This window comes from Muntiacus reevesi, chromosome 2 (genome assembly GCF_963930625.1).
Source record: "Muntiacus reevesi chromosome 2, mMunRee1.1, whole genome shotgun sequence".
Classification (NCBI taxonomy): domain Eukaryota; kingdom Metazoa; phylum Chordata; class Mammalia; order Artiodactyla; family Cervidae; genus Muntiacus; species Muntiacus reevesi.
In genome coordinates this window covers 20,624,814-20,641,533 of record NC_089250.1, presented here as the reverse complement: position 1 = coordinate 20,641,533, position 16,720 = coordinate 20,624,814, and the positions used below count along the sequence as shown (strand labels likewise).

At 34.2% G+C, this 16,720-nt stretch overlaps 1 protein-coding gene across 1 annotated transcript in view; it reads right to left on the bottom strand.

Annotated features, from left to right (window-relative positions):
• MALRD1 (MAM and LDL receptor class A domain containing 1) overlaps positions 1-16,720 on the bottom strand; it is a 512,511-nt gene that overhangs the window by 201,616 nt on the left and 294,175 nt on the right. The window contains exon 29 of the mRNA XM_065919555.1: positions 9,761-9,944. Coding sequence (XP_065775627.1) covers positions 9,761-9,944 — 184 coding nt within the window. The remainder of the gene's footprint in view (positions 1-9,760; positions 9,945-16,720) is intronic.

The following is a 16,720-nucleotide window of genomic DNA, read 5'->3' as shown; positions in this document are numbered from 1 at the left end:
TAATTGAAACAAATTCTAATTAGAAATTGCATGAATTGAGGAAAATGTTAGTATTCAGATCTATGGTAGTCTTCATTTGAATTTATGGATATTTCAAGGGCTATTGAAGGCTTGCTAAAATGTATGTTCAAGTAATTATATTTTCTGAATATTATGAACAAACCAAGTTATACTATTGTGCTTGATTATAATCAAGTACAATCACATTAATTATAATATTCAGTTTATCATGATGATACAATTACAGTTACATCTTTAAATGTAGACTTTTTTGACACTGAAGTGCTAATTTCATCAAATTTATTGAAAGATAAATTAAGATTTGATATTTTCTAGGTACGTAATAAATGGTTGACTTGAATGCAACATTAAAGTAATTAGATTCATTCATAGCTTTGAGTTTTTAATTTAAAATAGCTGATTAAAGATATAATAAACTCAATTACTTAGTCCTATTGTCTAAAACATGGACATGGAATCAGGAATAAGAATCTATTCCCTGATTTTACAAGAAGCAAATAAGTTGGTTCTCAGAGTTAATGAAAAGTAATGTTGTTGGCTGACTATAACAAGGAGACTTCTCCCCTGAGGCCTGGCTCAGTTCAATTCAAGCAGTGAGGCAAAGTGTGCGCACTGCTGTCAATGACCAGAAGGAGAGGGCTGATGCCACCGAGTCTCTCCGCCTCTTGGTTTTGAACTTTGCTTAGTGTCAACTTAATTTTTTGATCACTCTCCTCATAAGACTGGAGCCAGGAAAGCTGTGGATATTCTTTCTAAACATATCTAAAGTTTCAGTATAGGACCAGTAAATATATTTTTTACAAAATAGCCCTAATGTAAAAAAATATTACTGAATTTTACCCAAGTAAATGCATGATGTGTTCATTAGATCTGACTAGATTATATGAAACTTAAAAAATAATCTCCAAATTTCAAAAACATCATTTTTTTTTTTTCGGTCACTTTGCTATTGAAAGTAGGGATTTTTCTCTGCAAACTCAAGAGGAACCAGGCAGATGTAGACACGTTGCCTGGAAGATGAAGCATCCTCAACCACAGCAGCAGAAGGAGACCAGGTGGGTTGTGCAACAGCTTGGAAAAGCTTCAGCCTGGAAATGACATTTCATGTCCTCACAGCACTCTGGCCACATCTTTTTTACATGGATCTACCTATCTGAAAGGTTCTGGGACACACGAGGGAGAAAATGGGTATATCGAAACAGTAAATATCTCTAGTGTACAATGGTAGGTTTAAAAATTTTGTAGCATTTGTTCATAAATCAATGAATTGAGATCACCATTATTCCCTTTTGATAAAGAAACAACATTTTTTAATCAATAAAAACTAGTTACCTTTCTTTGAAAAATCAAATATTTAATTTCTGCATAATGTATAAAGTATATACTTAGTAAAATATGCATTTATGGATTGATGGATATCTTATTGATATGTAAGTTGGGAGAGGAATATAATCAGGATATATATTATTTATAACAAAAATTTTTAGGTATGAGCTTGATACTTTTTGTTAACCCATAAAAGATATTTGCAGAAATGTAAAGTAGTTACTTCAAGTAAGGCTACTTTTTCATAGTGTTTTTCAGAACTACTTGAGACTCACTGGACATTTCACCAGCCAACAGATAAAGTTCAATATAAAGTATCAGGCTTAATTTAAAGATATGAACTGGCTCTGACACACAGAATATGTTTAACAAATTATATCAATTCTTGGCAGAAATTTTTAGCTTTACGTACAAAAGGTGCATTGCAGTTTGACAAAATCTAAAATAAAAACAGTCATATATAATCAGATAAAGAAACTTTTGTGAATTGAATCTCATTCAAGTCCTATAACATTTGTTCACAAAGTGTATTTCTGAAAAACATTCTGAGTTCAAAATAAAACAAGTCTGTAACAATGAAGACTGGTTGAATATTACATTTTTTAAAAAACAAGATTTATAATATTGAAAATGTTTCAAGTGTTACTAAAACACACCACTGTTAGGAGTGCAAGTGATGTGTCTGATACTGCCTTTCTTCCAAGAGCATTTGAAATTGACAAACTAGATGAGGCAGGGGTTGCACGACTGCTTTCACTCCGGAGGATTCATCATGACTTTAATGGTACTCTATGCTGTTATGGTTCAACATGGCTGTTTCTGTGCCATTAAGCATCAGTAAAGAAATCAAGCTGGTTGGGATTATTTAGTATAACCTCTGGATCCCTCAATTTTCCAGAGTTGCAGTGATGATTAAATTAAACATGATGGCGAGGATTTCAGTGATAATCAGGTCTAATATTTACTGAGTAGTTACCACAAAGAGTTACTGTTCAAAGCTCCTGGCACATATTAACTTGTTAAATCCTCACAAATTGCCCTATAAAGTAGGTCCGATTTTTATCGCCATAAAAAACTGAGGTAAAGAGTTGATAAGTGCTTATTCAAGGTCACACAGCAACCAAGTGGCAGAAACAGGATTTAAACCTAGGAAAGCTGACTCCAGAGTCTGCTCGCTTACCCTCTGGGCTGTGAGACGATCCTAGCACAAAGCAGGTGTCCCTGAGGGCAAAGCTCAGCATCCTGAGGGTCACTGCCATCTCCCCACACCTGCTTCTGCTTCAGGAATGCATTCCTTCCCAGTGAGTCTGCCTTATTCTGCCTGAGGCCTGGAATGCTTTTCCCCAGGGTTGGTATGATTGCCTCTTTTTTTTTTTTTTTTTAATATTTGGCCATGTTGTGAGGCATGTCAGAACTTAGTTTCCTGACCAGGGATTGAACCCATGGCCCCTGCATTTGAAACAGAGTCTTAACCACTGGACCACCTGGGAAAGCCCATGTGGTTGCCTCTTAGTACATTCAAGCCTTTGCCCATCTGTAACTTTCAGAGCTTACTGTGGCTACTCTAACCTGGGTAATAATTCTCCAACACTTTCTCCCTATACCATTCATAGTACCCAGTATTGCATGACACAACATTACATATTTCTTTGCTTATTGTCAGCTCCTACCAGTAGACTGTAACTCAGTGAAGGCTCTGTTCTGATTTTTCAAATATAACAAGATTTGAATAAATGTTTTCTATTAATCCATCTGTCCATCTATTGGTCCACCCACCCATTCATCCATCCACTCACTCATTCATCTTCTATGTACTCTTACATTATAAAGCACTACATATTTTTTTTTCTTTTCATTTATTTTTATTAGTTGGAGGCTAATTACTTCACAACATTTCAGTGGGTTTTGTCATACATTGACATGAATCAGCCATGGAGTTACATGTATTCCCCATCCCGATCCCCCCTCCCACCTTCCCCTCTACCCGATCCCTCTGGGTCTTCCCAGTGCACCAGGCCCGAGCACTCGTCTCATACATACCACCTGGGCTGGTGATCTGTTTCACCATAGATAATATACATGCTGTTCTCTCAAAACATCCCACCCTCGCCTTCTCCCACAGTCCAAAAGTCTGTTCTGTACATCTGTGTCTCTTTTTCTGTTTTGCATATAGGGTTATCATTACCATCTTTCTAAATTCCATATATATGTGTTAGTATACTGTATTGGTCTTTATCTTTCTGGCTTACTTCACTCTGTAATAATGGGCTCCAGTTTCATCCATCTCATTAGAACTGATTCAAATGAATTCTTTTTAACGGCTGAGTAATATTCCATGGTGTATATGTACCACAGCTTCCTTATCCATTCGTCTGCTGATGGGCATCTAGGTTGCTTCCATGTCCTGGCTATTATAAACAGTGCTGCGATGAACATTGGGGTGCACGTGTCTCTTTTAGATCTGGATTCCTCAGTGTGTATGCCCAGAAGTGGGATTGCTGGGTCATATGGCAGTTCTATTTCCAGTTTTTTAGGAAATCTCCACACTGTCCTCCATAGTGGCTGTACTAGTTTGCATTCCCACCAGCAGTGTAAGAGGGTTCCCTTTTCTCCACACCCTCTCTAGCATTTATTGCTTGTAGACTTTTGGATAGCAGCCATCCTGACTGGCGTGTAATGGTACCTCATTGTGGTTTTGATTTGCATTTCTCTGATGATGAGTGATGTTGAGCATCTTTTCATGTGTTTGTTAGCCATCTGTATGTCTTCTTTGGAGAAATGTCTGTTTAGTTCTTTGGCCCATTTTTTGATTGGGTCATTTATTTTTCTGGAATTGAGCTTCAGGAGTTGCTTGTATATTTTTGAGATTAATCCTTTGTCTGTTGCTTCGTCTGCTATTATTTTCTCCCAATCTGAGGGCTGTCTTTTCACCTTATTGTTTCCTTTGTTGAAAGCACTACATATTATCCAGCCATTAGTTATTAAAAATAAAAGTCACTTTTAATTATTTCACTATGGTGAGATATTTAATATTTTTTCTACTTACTATCATCTTCCTCTTTTTCCCTTTTCTGACATTCACTTTAAGAGAAAATTACTTGGAACACTCCTGTGCTGAGCAGAAATACAGTTTTTCAGATTAACTAAGTGAAGAAACGAAGTTTTGAAGTCACTCCGCAGGGTGGTGTGTGTAGATTTATGTATATGTGAACTCTATAAACAGCAATCACTGTTCTGTGATCTCCCAAGTTCAATTTGAATTCAGAGTGAGGCTGCGCTGAAATCATTATCATCAAACCACTATTTTTCACTCCAAATCAATTACTGCTTACAGGACACTGAGGAGTCGTACATACAGTGTTGAAGGGGGAAAACAAAAGGTGTGAGAGTCATTATAATCTTTTCAGGTGATGTGTGAAGACAATGTACTAGATATCTGATATGATAATGATGCTATCTTCTCTTACTTTCTCCCCAAGGTTATTTTCTTGCTTTCACATCTAGAAATATTTGGGGGAGCATGAGGTCTTTTCCTCTATATGACTTAAGAGAGAGACAGAGTGGTTACTGGGCTCCTGTCTACTTAGAAGAATTTATTGACTTTTGGAAGCATTTTCAATCCCTGAATTATTTCCTTCTTTTCCTTCAATGGAAAACTGGTCATCATTCAGTTGGATCTTCTAAATTTTTCAGTGGAAAAGGCAACATTTTATACTGTTACTGGCTCCTACCCCAAGGCCCTGGGTTTACCAGTGTCTTAGAGACTGCTTACAGAGCAGAGCTGGCAGCAAAAGACACAGGGGAGACACAGCGAGGGGGAGGAAATTCCGGGCATCAAGAGAGGGGTACTGAAAGGGGAAATGGAAAATCAGGAAAGCCAAACGCTGCAAGCCACAGGCATCTCAGCCCTGCTTCAAAGAGATGCACGCATTTCATTGCAGTTTTCTGTGGCCTAGTAGCCGAGCGATAAAGACTGACTGAACATGGGAATGGACAGAACCAGCTTTTAAGCGTTGATACAGAAAGTGTTGTGCCTACAACATGCCAAGTTTTTGTCATTGTTGTTCATCTACACTTGTAGCCAACAAATATTCAGTGTTTCTTATACCTCACATATTCTTCAAAGAATTTTGTTTAAAGTAAATGATTTAATCCTTTTAAGAGCTCTTTGAGATGGAAGCAGTATTCCTATCATTTTCTGGCTGAGGAAAAGAATACAAAGGAAGATTATGAAACTTACTAAAGCCACAGAGTAGATAGCAAGTGGTCGAACTAGGATTTGCACCCAGCGTTCTTACTGCAAAATTGACATAACTGATATTTAGTATTAAAAATAGTCAGCTCAATAAGTATCAGCTGGATGGCTGCACATAATAAATGATTTTACTTAACAAATAATATTGATCCAAGATTGAGTAACCATTTAAATTTTGAATTGCCACTTTTATAAGTTACACTGATGGAATATTTCTTTTGTCACTATATGAATTCTCTTCCTACTTTTCTGTATTATAGAATGGTGGTTGTATTTTATAAGATTTTTGTACAAATAATTTCTAAATCAACTAGAATTTAAAAAGAGAAAACATCAAATTCATTAACAGTCATTTTTTAAAAAATGAATAAGCTACTAGGTTCTATGTTAACTTGTCCAAAAAGGAGGTGCTTCTTAATGTGTCCTTGCACATAGCAAAGATAGACCTATTCTTTTATTTTTCTGTTTTAAAAAAATACAATAATTTTGACAGTTAACTGAAGGTAGGACCATGATGTGTTCTGAATGCAAAGAAAAAGTGGGCATATATCTAGCTTTATGTTGGCCATGTACTAAATATTACTTAGTAAACCATTGTTTCTGAATGGAAGGTAAAAAGTAGACATGAAGCTGAAATAGTTTTCTTATCTGCAGGTAAAGTAGGTAACCATCAAATATATCTAATCTATAGCCTCTACTTTCTCCCCTTTCACTCTTAATCAATTTAAAACTTTGTTCTCATTAATATTGAAATTTAAAAAATATGCATAGATTCCAGAGTTTCCAAAAAGTCCTAGAGAAATCTCAGAGACACTCTGTTACGACTCTAGGAAGAATTATAAGTCTATACATTCTATATACATGTATAAAAAAATAATGATGTGCTTTTCAAACTTTTCTGAATCTATGTCCCTCCAGCTCTTTGGTGTTAGTCTTTTCTGTTCTTCATCTTCCCCTTTTGACTTCACTGCCATTGGTGTTTTTGTTTGTTCATTTTTTGTTTTGTTTTTGAAAGGGCTGCTGTCCTGAAAGGGAATCCTGGTGGATCCATTTCGGGAGTTCCTGGGGTTTAGACTGCTTCAGCCTCACAGACTTAACCACAGATCCCTTGGTGCCAATGATTCTAAAAGTAGGTGAAATCTCTCCCAGTGTTGGCTGCCATTTTAAAACCACGTGACTGCATCTTAAAGTGAGTATCTGTTGGCCATTTTGTGATTCTCCTGGCTTCTCTCTCATACACATAAATACCATATAGATCTTGTGGCTGTTGGCAGTTTATCCTCAGTAGCTTTTATATTGGGTTTCTTAGGAATGCATTTTCACTTACTTTGCTGCATATGTTTTCTACAGCTTATAGACTGCCAACTAGGCTTTGACTATTTCTTTTTTAATTTTAAAAATTAAAGTATAGTTGATGTACAGTATTATATAAATTACAGGCATACAATATAGTGCCTCATAATTTTTAAAGGTTATTATACTCCACTTATACTTACTATAAAATATTGGCTATAGTCCCCAGTTTTGTTTTATGTGAGAATTTGGGAAAGTTCAAAAGCTATTCACCACCACCACCATTTTCTCAGAATTTTTTCTGAATTCTTTTTTAATTTTAACAGCTTTTGATAAATAATTTATAATTTAGATACCATTAAGTCCACCCATATAAAGTTTACAACTTTATGGTTTTAGTATATTTATGGAATTGTATAGCAATCACTATAAAAACTTAGAATAGTTTTATCACCTCATAAAGAAACCCTATATTTATCAGCAGTCACTCCCCCACCCCATATTCTTGAGTCCTAAGTAGCCAGTAATCTGTTTTCTGTCTCTATATACCTCCTATTCTGGGCATTTCATATAAATGGCATCATACAGAACGTGTTCTACTGTAACTGGCAGAAAATGATAAGAGAAATGAATATTAAGTCATTTTTTAAGTTATTCATCTCAAATGGGAATCAGTTCCATGATAGATTTTATGGTGACTTATTTACATAGGATCTGAAGCTGGTTTCTTAATAGAGCAATAAAGTACCACTTAAAAATATGACATAGTTAATATTAATGACAATGGTTAAAATAATACAATGCAATACATAAATTTTTTACTGTGTCAAGAATATTCTAAGCAATTTATGTATAGTAACATAGTATTCACAGAAATCTATGACAGAAGTGCTATTACTATTGTACCCATTTTACTGATGAAGAAACTGAGGAAAAGTAAAATAAGCTCACCTAACTCAGTCAGTGGCAGAGCCAGTTTCCACGCCCAGGTAGTTTGACTCCACTCCTTGTTCCTAACCATCATTCTATACTGTCCCTCTGATGTTTTGTCAGATACCATTCTCTTCTAAATTGGCAATAGTAGAAAACAACCTAGATCAATTTATACACTAGTTTGCTTCTTGTTGCTGATTTTTCACAGCACTGCTACTTTATTGACATACAATTTAAAACTAAGAAGACCAAAAAATTTATTGTTTTTTTAGTTCCAGATATATGCAACAGCCTGGCTATTTAAAAAATAGTTACTTCTTCCTAAAATATACTTGACATATAATTGACCATATTCACTACAATTAACCAAAATTGCCTCTTTATGACATAGAAAGACTTAAAAGTACTATATCACTAAATATAAGAAATAAAGTATTAGTCAGTAAGCTGAATGAATGTTCAATTGACTTGAATGCATTATAATCATGTAAATTTTCACAGGATTTTAAGAGAAGAACAAGAAGAACTTCAACATGAAACTTGGCAAAACTGGAATAATAACTCTCAATTTTTTCTCTGCACTGAATCAACCCATCCAAGAATCATTCTGCTTCCCTTGAGAGGAAAAGAATCTCTCCTATTTAATAAAAACTTCTTTCTAAAAATCTTAGATAAAACTTTGAAGAGTTTCTCCTTTTGAACTTGCCAGAATCACTTATAAATTGAGAACAAACTATAACGGAAATTTAGCATATTACTAGGAAGTTACTAGAAAAGCATTAAAGAAGCACATTCTAACTTCTAAGATACCTTTTCATGATTATATTTTCAGATCCCATTTTCTGTGGTCCAGGAATCCTCTTCCAAACACCTCCACACCCAAACCCTGTTTTCAGATTCTCTCCTCCCTAGATTATCTAGGGTGCATACATTCTGCTTTTATGTTATATGTGTGTGTGTGTGTGTGTGTGTGTGTGTGTGTGTAAACATATAATAGCTGAGTATCAGCTGCCTTTGCTGGAAACACAGCGTGCGGATGGGGAGACTCAATAAAAGACTGACATTTAAGTAGAAGGCTTTTCATAAAGAAATCGAATGATCTAACAGCACCAAAAACCAAAGTCATATTTTCAAAATGTCTCAGTGAAGTGATATTTTAATATGAAAGCAGCAACGGAATTAAGCAGCACTCAGGTTTAGCTCTTCAGTCCCAGGGGCTAGCCTCCAAGGGAATCAGCATAGGAAACCACAGAAGGCATATCTTTCATGGGCAGGACATATCATACTGTACTATTTCATAAATCAGATGGAATAGCTTCTCGGAAAGAAACTCTGCAGTTGTGAAACTGTACAAATGTATTTATAATTATTTTTGACATTTTCTGGGTGGTTTCATAAAGAAAATCTAAGTGTAATTATACTTCAGATTTAGAAGCGTGATAAATGATAACATATTTTTCAAATTATTGTTCACTGGCTAGAGTAGCCTTTTAGATGCCTTAAGTATAGCTCTCAGTTCAAGTTCTGCTTGAATTATGCTAAGCTGTATATATTTCTTATATTAGCCACTAACTTCCTGTTTTCTAACCCTTTCTACTGGTTCATTTAAAATTAGTTACATAAATGTATGTGACTACTAGGCTTATGCTTTAAATTGTGTTGAAAAATAAATTCAAAGAAAAACACTTTTACATGCTAGAAAAAGACAATAACATAGAAGGAAGAGAGGAATTATCTTTATAATCGAAGGATGGAGAAACTATTATCTCTGAACATGGAACTGTAAATTCAACCATCATAAATCATCTCTTTCAATTGATTTTTATGTACATACAAAATATGTAACTGTGGAACATTTTATAAACATGAAGCAAAGATAAATGGCTAGGTTTTATGTGTGCTTCCAAAGAGCAGAGCCTTCCAGAAACTTACCAGTCATGCAGTTTTCAAATTCAATGTCATCAATTGCAGCTCCTCCTCCCAGATCCCGTGTTCGGAGACCTTGAAATATGACTTCGAAATTCCTTAACTTTCCTAGAAGGATGACAGCCTTTTGCCAGAGATCACCAGAGTTCTGCTTATTTTCTTCCCATACTTTTGATAGTCCTTTCTCTGTCTAAAGATAAAGAAGTTTGCATTAGGCAAATAATTTATCACAAAAGAAGGAAAAAACACCAATTATTGAGAACACAAGCATTTGACCAGTGAAAACTGATTAAAAAGCTGATAATAGACATGGTATACTTTACTCCATTGAAACAGAGGCCTATTAATCTACTATGTATTCCCAAAAGAAATATGAGCAAGACTTGTAAACTTGTTTCAATATTTTCAGAGACATCATTATTAGCAAGTGAATACTCAATTAAATCCACTTCTTCTTGCTTGCATGCAGAGTTCTTAATGGATAGTTGATGGAGTCTGAATAGTTTACTGAAGCCCTGGTTTTACTGTTCTAGGTACCCTCCCCGCCAAACTTCTATGCACATTCTTTAATCATTGATACTGTATTGGGTTGACCAAAAAGTTCATTAGGGTTTTTCTGTAACGTCTTATGAAAAACCCAAATGAAATTTTTTGTCCAATGCAATACCTTTCTTTACAGACCTGAAATAACTTACAGACCTGAAATAAGAGAAAAGAGAGAAGAAAGGAGGAACAGGTAGGAGAAATCACAGATCAATGATAGATATAAGATATTGTGAAGTGAATGGAAAGTGATCACTTCTAAGATGGTATTTCAAATGTTCTATTAGATGATTGTATGATTTGGGCTATTTATAAAATTCTACTATGATCAATACATGAGGCTAAATAGTATTTTATAGCAAATCCTTCAAATTGTAAATGAAAAATTAATTTTCTAAGAAAACATTTAAATATCTCCCCTCAAGAGAAATGTTTCCTTGACCAAGGGAATATAAAGAAACAACAAGGGACTAAAAATAACTGTACCCATGCACAGGTGGGGTAAATTATGAACAAACTACAAAAAGACTAAAACCCAACTGCCACTTCTGAGGTGCCAGGAGCAAAAGCTGGGACGGTGCATGATTCCTACACAACAGTACCACCAAGGGGGTGGGCAGACCACGCACACCATTCCTCAGTCCACTTAAGGGACCCAAGCAGGGGAAACTGGCACTTGCTTTTGCTCCCTGATGCTGCAGCACGAGTCCCAGTGAAGTCTTGGTCGAATTTCTTGTCTGCCTTCTTATCAATTTCTATTGATTAAAAAGTTCAAGAACCCAAATTAGTAATACTCTGAATATGAAAGTTTGGTCTGCTAGCAGTACAATATTCTAACAGATGAATAATCCAAGTATAACATGACATGATATGACAAGACATAATGTGACATATTACCTAATATTAACAATAACAATAACAAAAAGTGATACTAACAGTAAAACAGACTGTAAATCAGTTGAGCACAAGGAAAGGCTTTAACTGTATGTGTTGCTCTTTGCTATTCTGGGCACAACCCTTTTTGGGAATTAGAGGTTAACAAATCACAACAATGGATATATAACAAAGAAAAAGGAGAAATATATATAATTATGTTTATGTCCCCAAAATTAATATTTCAGGGTCCAGTATTGTGTTTTTATGACAAATTCACAAGTAAATTTGGTCACTGAAACTTATAATCAAAAAGGTGGAATAGAGGAGAATATTTAATGGGATGGCATCTAGAAAATCAAATAAGATATTCCAACTGATTTATAGCATATAACTGAAATACATATTTTACAGATTTTTTTAAAAATATGAACTGAACAAAAAAAAGAAATGCTTGAAGAGGAGATCCAAAGGAGTTACAGATTCATAGTCTCACCCTTTTGGGAAACTAATGTTAATAAATGAGGCAGCTGACACCTCATTCTGTTGAGGGAAGCACAAATCAATCAGTCAAGCAGCTCTTCTGGGGAATTACAGAAAGTGGAACTCTGTATTAGTTCCTCTAAAATTAAGTTTGTAAAACAACTAACAGTGCACAGATAGATCTTTCAACATCCTCCCCAAAATAACAAACAAATTTTTACACCCAGAGAGTCCTGTGGCTTCTGCATTGAAGAGGATGGGAAATTCACACCTAATTAATGGAAATTCATATCTTTCTAATGATTAAGGAAGAGAAGCTTTTTCAAGGTTAGTCTCTGACTATCACCAATGTCTTGGCAATTTGGAATCAAAGGAATGATTAGTTAAATTAAAGATTAAAGTAGAAGGTGTTTGACACTTCACAGCATAACATGCATAGTTAACGATACAAGTCTGTTTTAATTTGCAAACTTAATTCGAGGTCAGTGCTTAGTCATGTCCGACTCTTTTGGACCCCATGGACTGTAGACAGCCAGGCTCATCTGTCCATGAAACCAGGCAAGAACATTGGAGTGGGTTGCCATTTCCTCCTCCAGGGGAATCTTCCCAACCTAGGGATTGAGCCAGGTCTTCTGCGTCTCCTGCACTGGCGGGCAGATTCTTCCCCACTGAGCCACCTGGGAATACATTGCTAATTTATCCTGTTCATCTCAGAAGTTTATAGAACCACTTATACACTATGCCAATCACCAAAAGGGTTTTCCAACAAACCCCAACAAAGAAGGTTATGTGATCACTTTAACCAATAAAATGCAAATCACTTCTTTAATCTGATAGCAGGCCTTCTAATAAATGAGATTTAACTAATATATTTGTTCTCATTTTATATGATAGGAAAAGAAAATGAGGGTTAATGGATTGACCTGATAATGGGTTATTGTAGTATATCATTTTAATATATTTGCTCTCATTCAACTCTGGATATAACATATCAAATCATGTCCCCTTAATTATCAAAAGTAGCCATTCAAATGTGCAATGGAGATTTATTTATTTATTGACTTAGTCAGACAGTCCTCCATTTATTCAGCAAACATTTAATGCTCATACAGTTGCCATATATGACATTAGACACCAGGAATAAGAAGGCCAAAAGAGAGGGGGAGCCTACACTAAAATGGTAATCATTTAATAGAGATGAGCCATAAAAAAATTATTAATATAAAATTACTCTAGAAACTAAAAGCAGAACTTTTAAAACACTTAATATACACAATTAAAAAACATATAAATGTATACATTTATATAAAATATATACCTTTTATGTAACTAAAAGTAACTAAAAATTATCAAGTCAAATTTGAAAAAGCCAGAAAAAATAAGAACTATAAAAATTATTTGACCTTTACTCATTTTTAAGATAATAGAGCATAGCTTCCAAATATTCCAATTAAGCTTTCTGTGTTTGGCATGTAATGAATTATTTCTGCTATTAATACTTTTTGAAACTTCAGCAATATTTTACACTTAAAATATGCTTAAATAAACATAATGCTTACATAAGCACATAAAGGATACAAGGACACTGAGCACATAAAGGGTAAAAAAGATGCAACGTGATCCAGGAATAATTCTGAACCAAAAACAACAACAAAAAAGTCATTTAATACATGTCTGGCCCTAATTACTGGCACTGCAGCCAAGTTTTGTCTTCTGACTCTAGACAAGACTAAAATATTGATTAATGATGCCATGTAGTGTTAAAATCTTTCATAGCCATAATAAAATATTTTTATATATCTTTTTTAAAATGGAAAGGAATAGCTATGATTTAGAATAATATCTGTATCTAGCAGATAAATATTGGGCTGGCCAAAAAGTTCATTCAGATTTTTCTGTGTAAGCTCTTATGAAAAAACCCAGATGAACTTTTTGGCCAACCCAATATATATAATTCTCTAAATCATCTAAATATTAAGTCTTAAAAAATTAAATATTAGAAATTTATATTCTTTAATCATCCAAACATTTTCAAATGTTTAAAATTTATATATAGTTAATCCTATTTTGAATTTTCAAAAATAGGATGAGATCAAGCATAGACTATTTTTAAACTGCATAAAACCTCTTCCACAGAAATATCTTGCAAATGGCTGCTATACTGGGAGTAAAATCTGTAACCAGTGGCTCTTGTATTTACAAGAGAATTTCTGTCCTAACAAAACGATTTTGAAGTTTAGATTAATATATTCACTGGTCATCTGTGGTTTTAGACATATATTCATTGAAAACATCTTAAACAGTATGTCCTCGTGTTTTGTAGAATAATGTTTCTTTAAATTCAAAACATTTATTTCTTGATAACTGTCTTTAAAATTTTAGACAACTAACACGGGACTCAGGCAAAGTAGGCAGTTTAATGCAAAGTATCGAGATCAATAAAGCTGAAGTTTTATATAATTTCTTACAATCACTTTTTTTTTTTCCTTTTTACCATTCTGATCTTTCTGTTTCCCTTCCTGGGAAACAGGATTCCAGAATCACAACTTCATTTACACTGTACAAGATAGAAAGCTTAGTTTTTCTTTCACTCATGAACACACACAAATCTGATATATACATATATATGTATATACACACATACATATATATATTTTTCCCCCAAAAATAAGCAATTGTCTTCTTCTCTTCAAATGTCACCTTGGAGAAGCATTCATAGGACCTTCAGGGTGGGTTTCATTCTCACTTACATCACATCACCCTGCTTTAATATTTATAGCACTCTCACTTCTCATTTTCCAATATTGTCTTATGTTTTAATTATTTCAGTAATTCTTCACTGTGTGTCTTTCCCACTACAACTTAAAGTCTATGAAGACAAGAGCTTTATCGATATTATTAACCTAGATCTCCCATGCCTAAGACAGAGTTTGGCATAGTGTAGGTACTAAAAAAGCATCTTTTTAATCATTGAAGACATACTTAATTGAAAATGGTGAATTAAGATGTTGCATGAAATTGTTAGTACTGGCTGAAAATAGCTTCAGTGCCTCTTTATAAAAATTATACCAGATTTCAGATTCTCTGAAAAGGTAAAAACTAGTTTTAATGGGTTTAAATTGCAGAGTTTGTCATAATAAACATTTAAAAATTGACTAATAGATAAATTCTCTCAACAGTGAGTCACGACACTCATAGAGATAATTTCCTGAGACTTACTATAGTTATTTTAACTCTTAGGTGATACAAAATGGAGGAAGAATTATTTATAACAAGGACTAGGCTGTGGAGCTGATTGTTCTTACAAAGTTACATTCAGAATGATTCTTGCAAGGTCCTTATGCACTTAAAAGAAAGGGCTGACTAACCCAATTAAAATTCCCAATCTATGATATTCAAGGTGATACCCTCCTTAGTGGCTGATGGCTTGTTTCTACTGTCTTTCACACTACATTTGGTTCCTGAAGGAGAAAAATGTTCATATGGGTGAACATAGAAGAACAATGGGGAAAAAAATAAAAATGAAGAGTCTTTAGGAAGCATCTGACAGGAAGAATAATAAGAGGAGGCAGCAGGTCTGAGGCAGAATGTCAGTCATGAATGATTGTATCTGTCCCTTGGCACACTGCCGTTCACCAGGGTTGATAACCACTCAATGCGAACAAAAGAACAGCATTTTATGACAAAATCATTGGACATAACTCAGCTTCCTGTCTTCCTCCAGGGGTGGGAAATAATGAGAGAGAAAATAAAACAAATATATGCATGTGAAACAGCATATGTATACAAAGGTATGACAAACTTCAACTAAGATCCTTGCACAAATTTTTCTTCCAAAGGAGACACAGGTATACAATGTTTATAAGACGTGAATAATGGTCTTTCAGTAAAGTATTAAAAAAGTAAAATTCTCAATTTAAAGTTCTCTGAATACCAATCCTAATAGCAGGCACAAAATTATAGGTATAAAGGTATTACTACCAAGAGAAGTATATATTATGTGTGTATGAAGAGTGAGAAAATTTCCTGACTTTAATAAATCATTGAATTCATCAAAACAGTAATGCTGTTTGTATTCAACAAACAGGTCAAATATATCCACACTTTTACACTCAAAATATACTACTAAAATAAAAAGCGCACTTTAAAAAAAATTTTAAACCTAAAATCTGAGTATAAAGATGAAAAAAGAATACTAGGATGAGAATTAAGTCAATGACAAAAGAATAAGTCTAGTCATTAAATCACTTGGGATAGGAATTAAGCAGGAAAACAATGGTTTATTAAATATTAGAACCCCAATATGATAAAATGAATGTATCAGTTTTCTACTTACTTAACTCATATATTGAGTATTAAGTCTGGGTCAGACATTCTTCTAATTGCAGATAAAATGTTATAATGATAAGAAACACAACCTAATATTCAGCTTGTTTTACATAATCTCAAAGCAGGCATGTGCTCACTACACTGCAATATTCCCTATTGCAAGTAATGAAGGAAATGAACATCTATGATTCACTTGAATGTTAAATTTTAATTTAAATCAATTATTATTAGGTTCTTGTATATGCTGTTAATTGAGATGGGTGTCAAGAAGAAAAGCAAGAAGCTGTTATTATTTAAGGGACTCACAAAGAAATAGAAACAAAAACACCATGTAACTATTTAACTTGAGTGTGAGCAAATTCCATTATATTATAGAAAAATAATACAGTACTTGAGTGCAGTTGCAGTAAAATGAAGGATCTGTGTGAAATTAGGAAGGTGTTGTAAAGAGTGTAGTTTTGTATTGGGTTTTGAAACTGCACAGAATATCACCAAGGGCTGATAGTATACGAGGATATGAGGGTATTGTATATGTGAATATATAAGGGTATATGAAAGTATATGAGGATATTCCAAGTAAAGAAAACCCCACGATTGCAGGCAGTAGCCTATGGAAGTGTTGAAATATTTTGGGTACCTTGAATAGTCTGATGTGATTAGAATATCAAAAGTATAATAAAGACTGAGGATGCGCAGATATAGATATCTCAGATATAGAGACCAAGACCATATAATGGA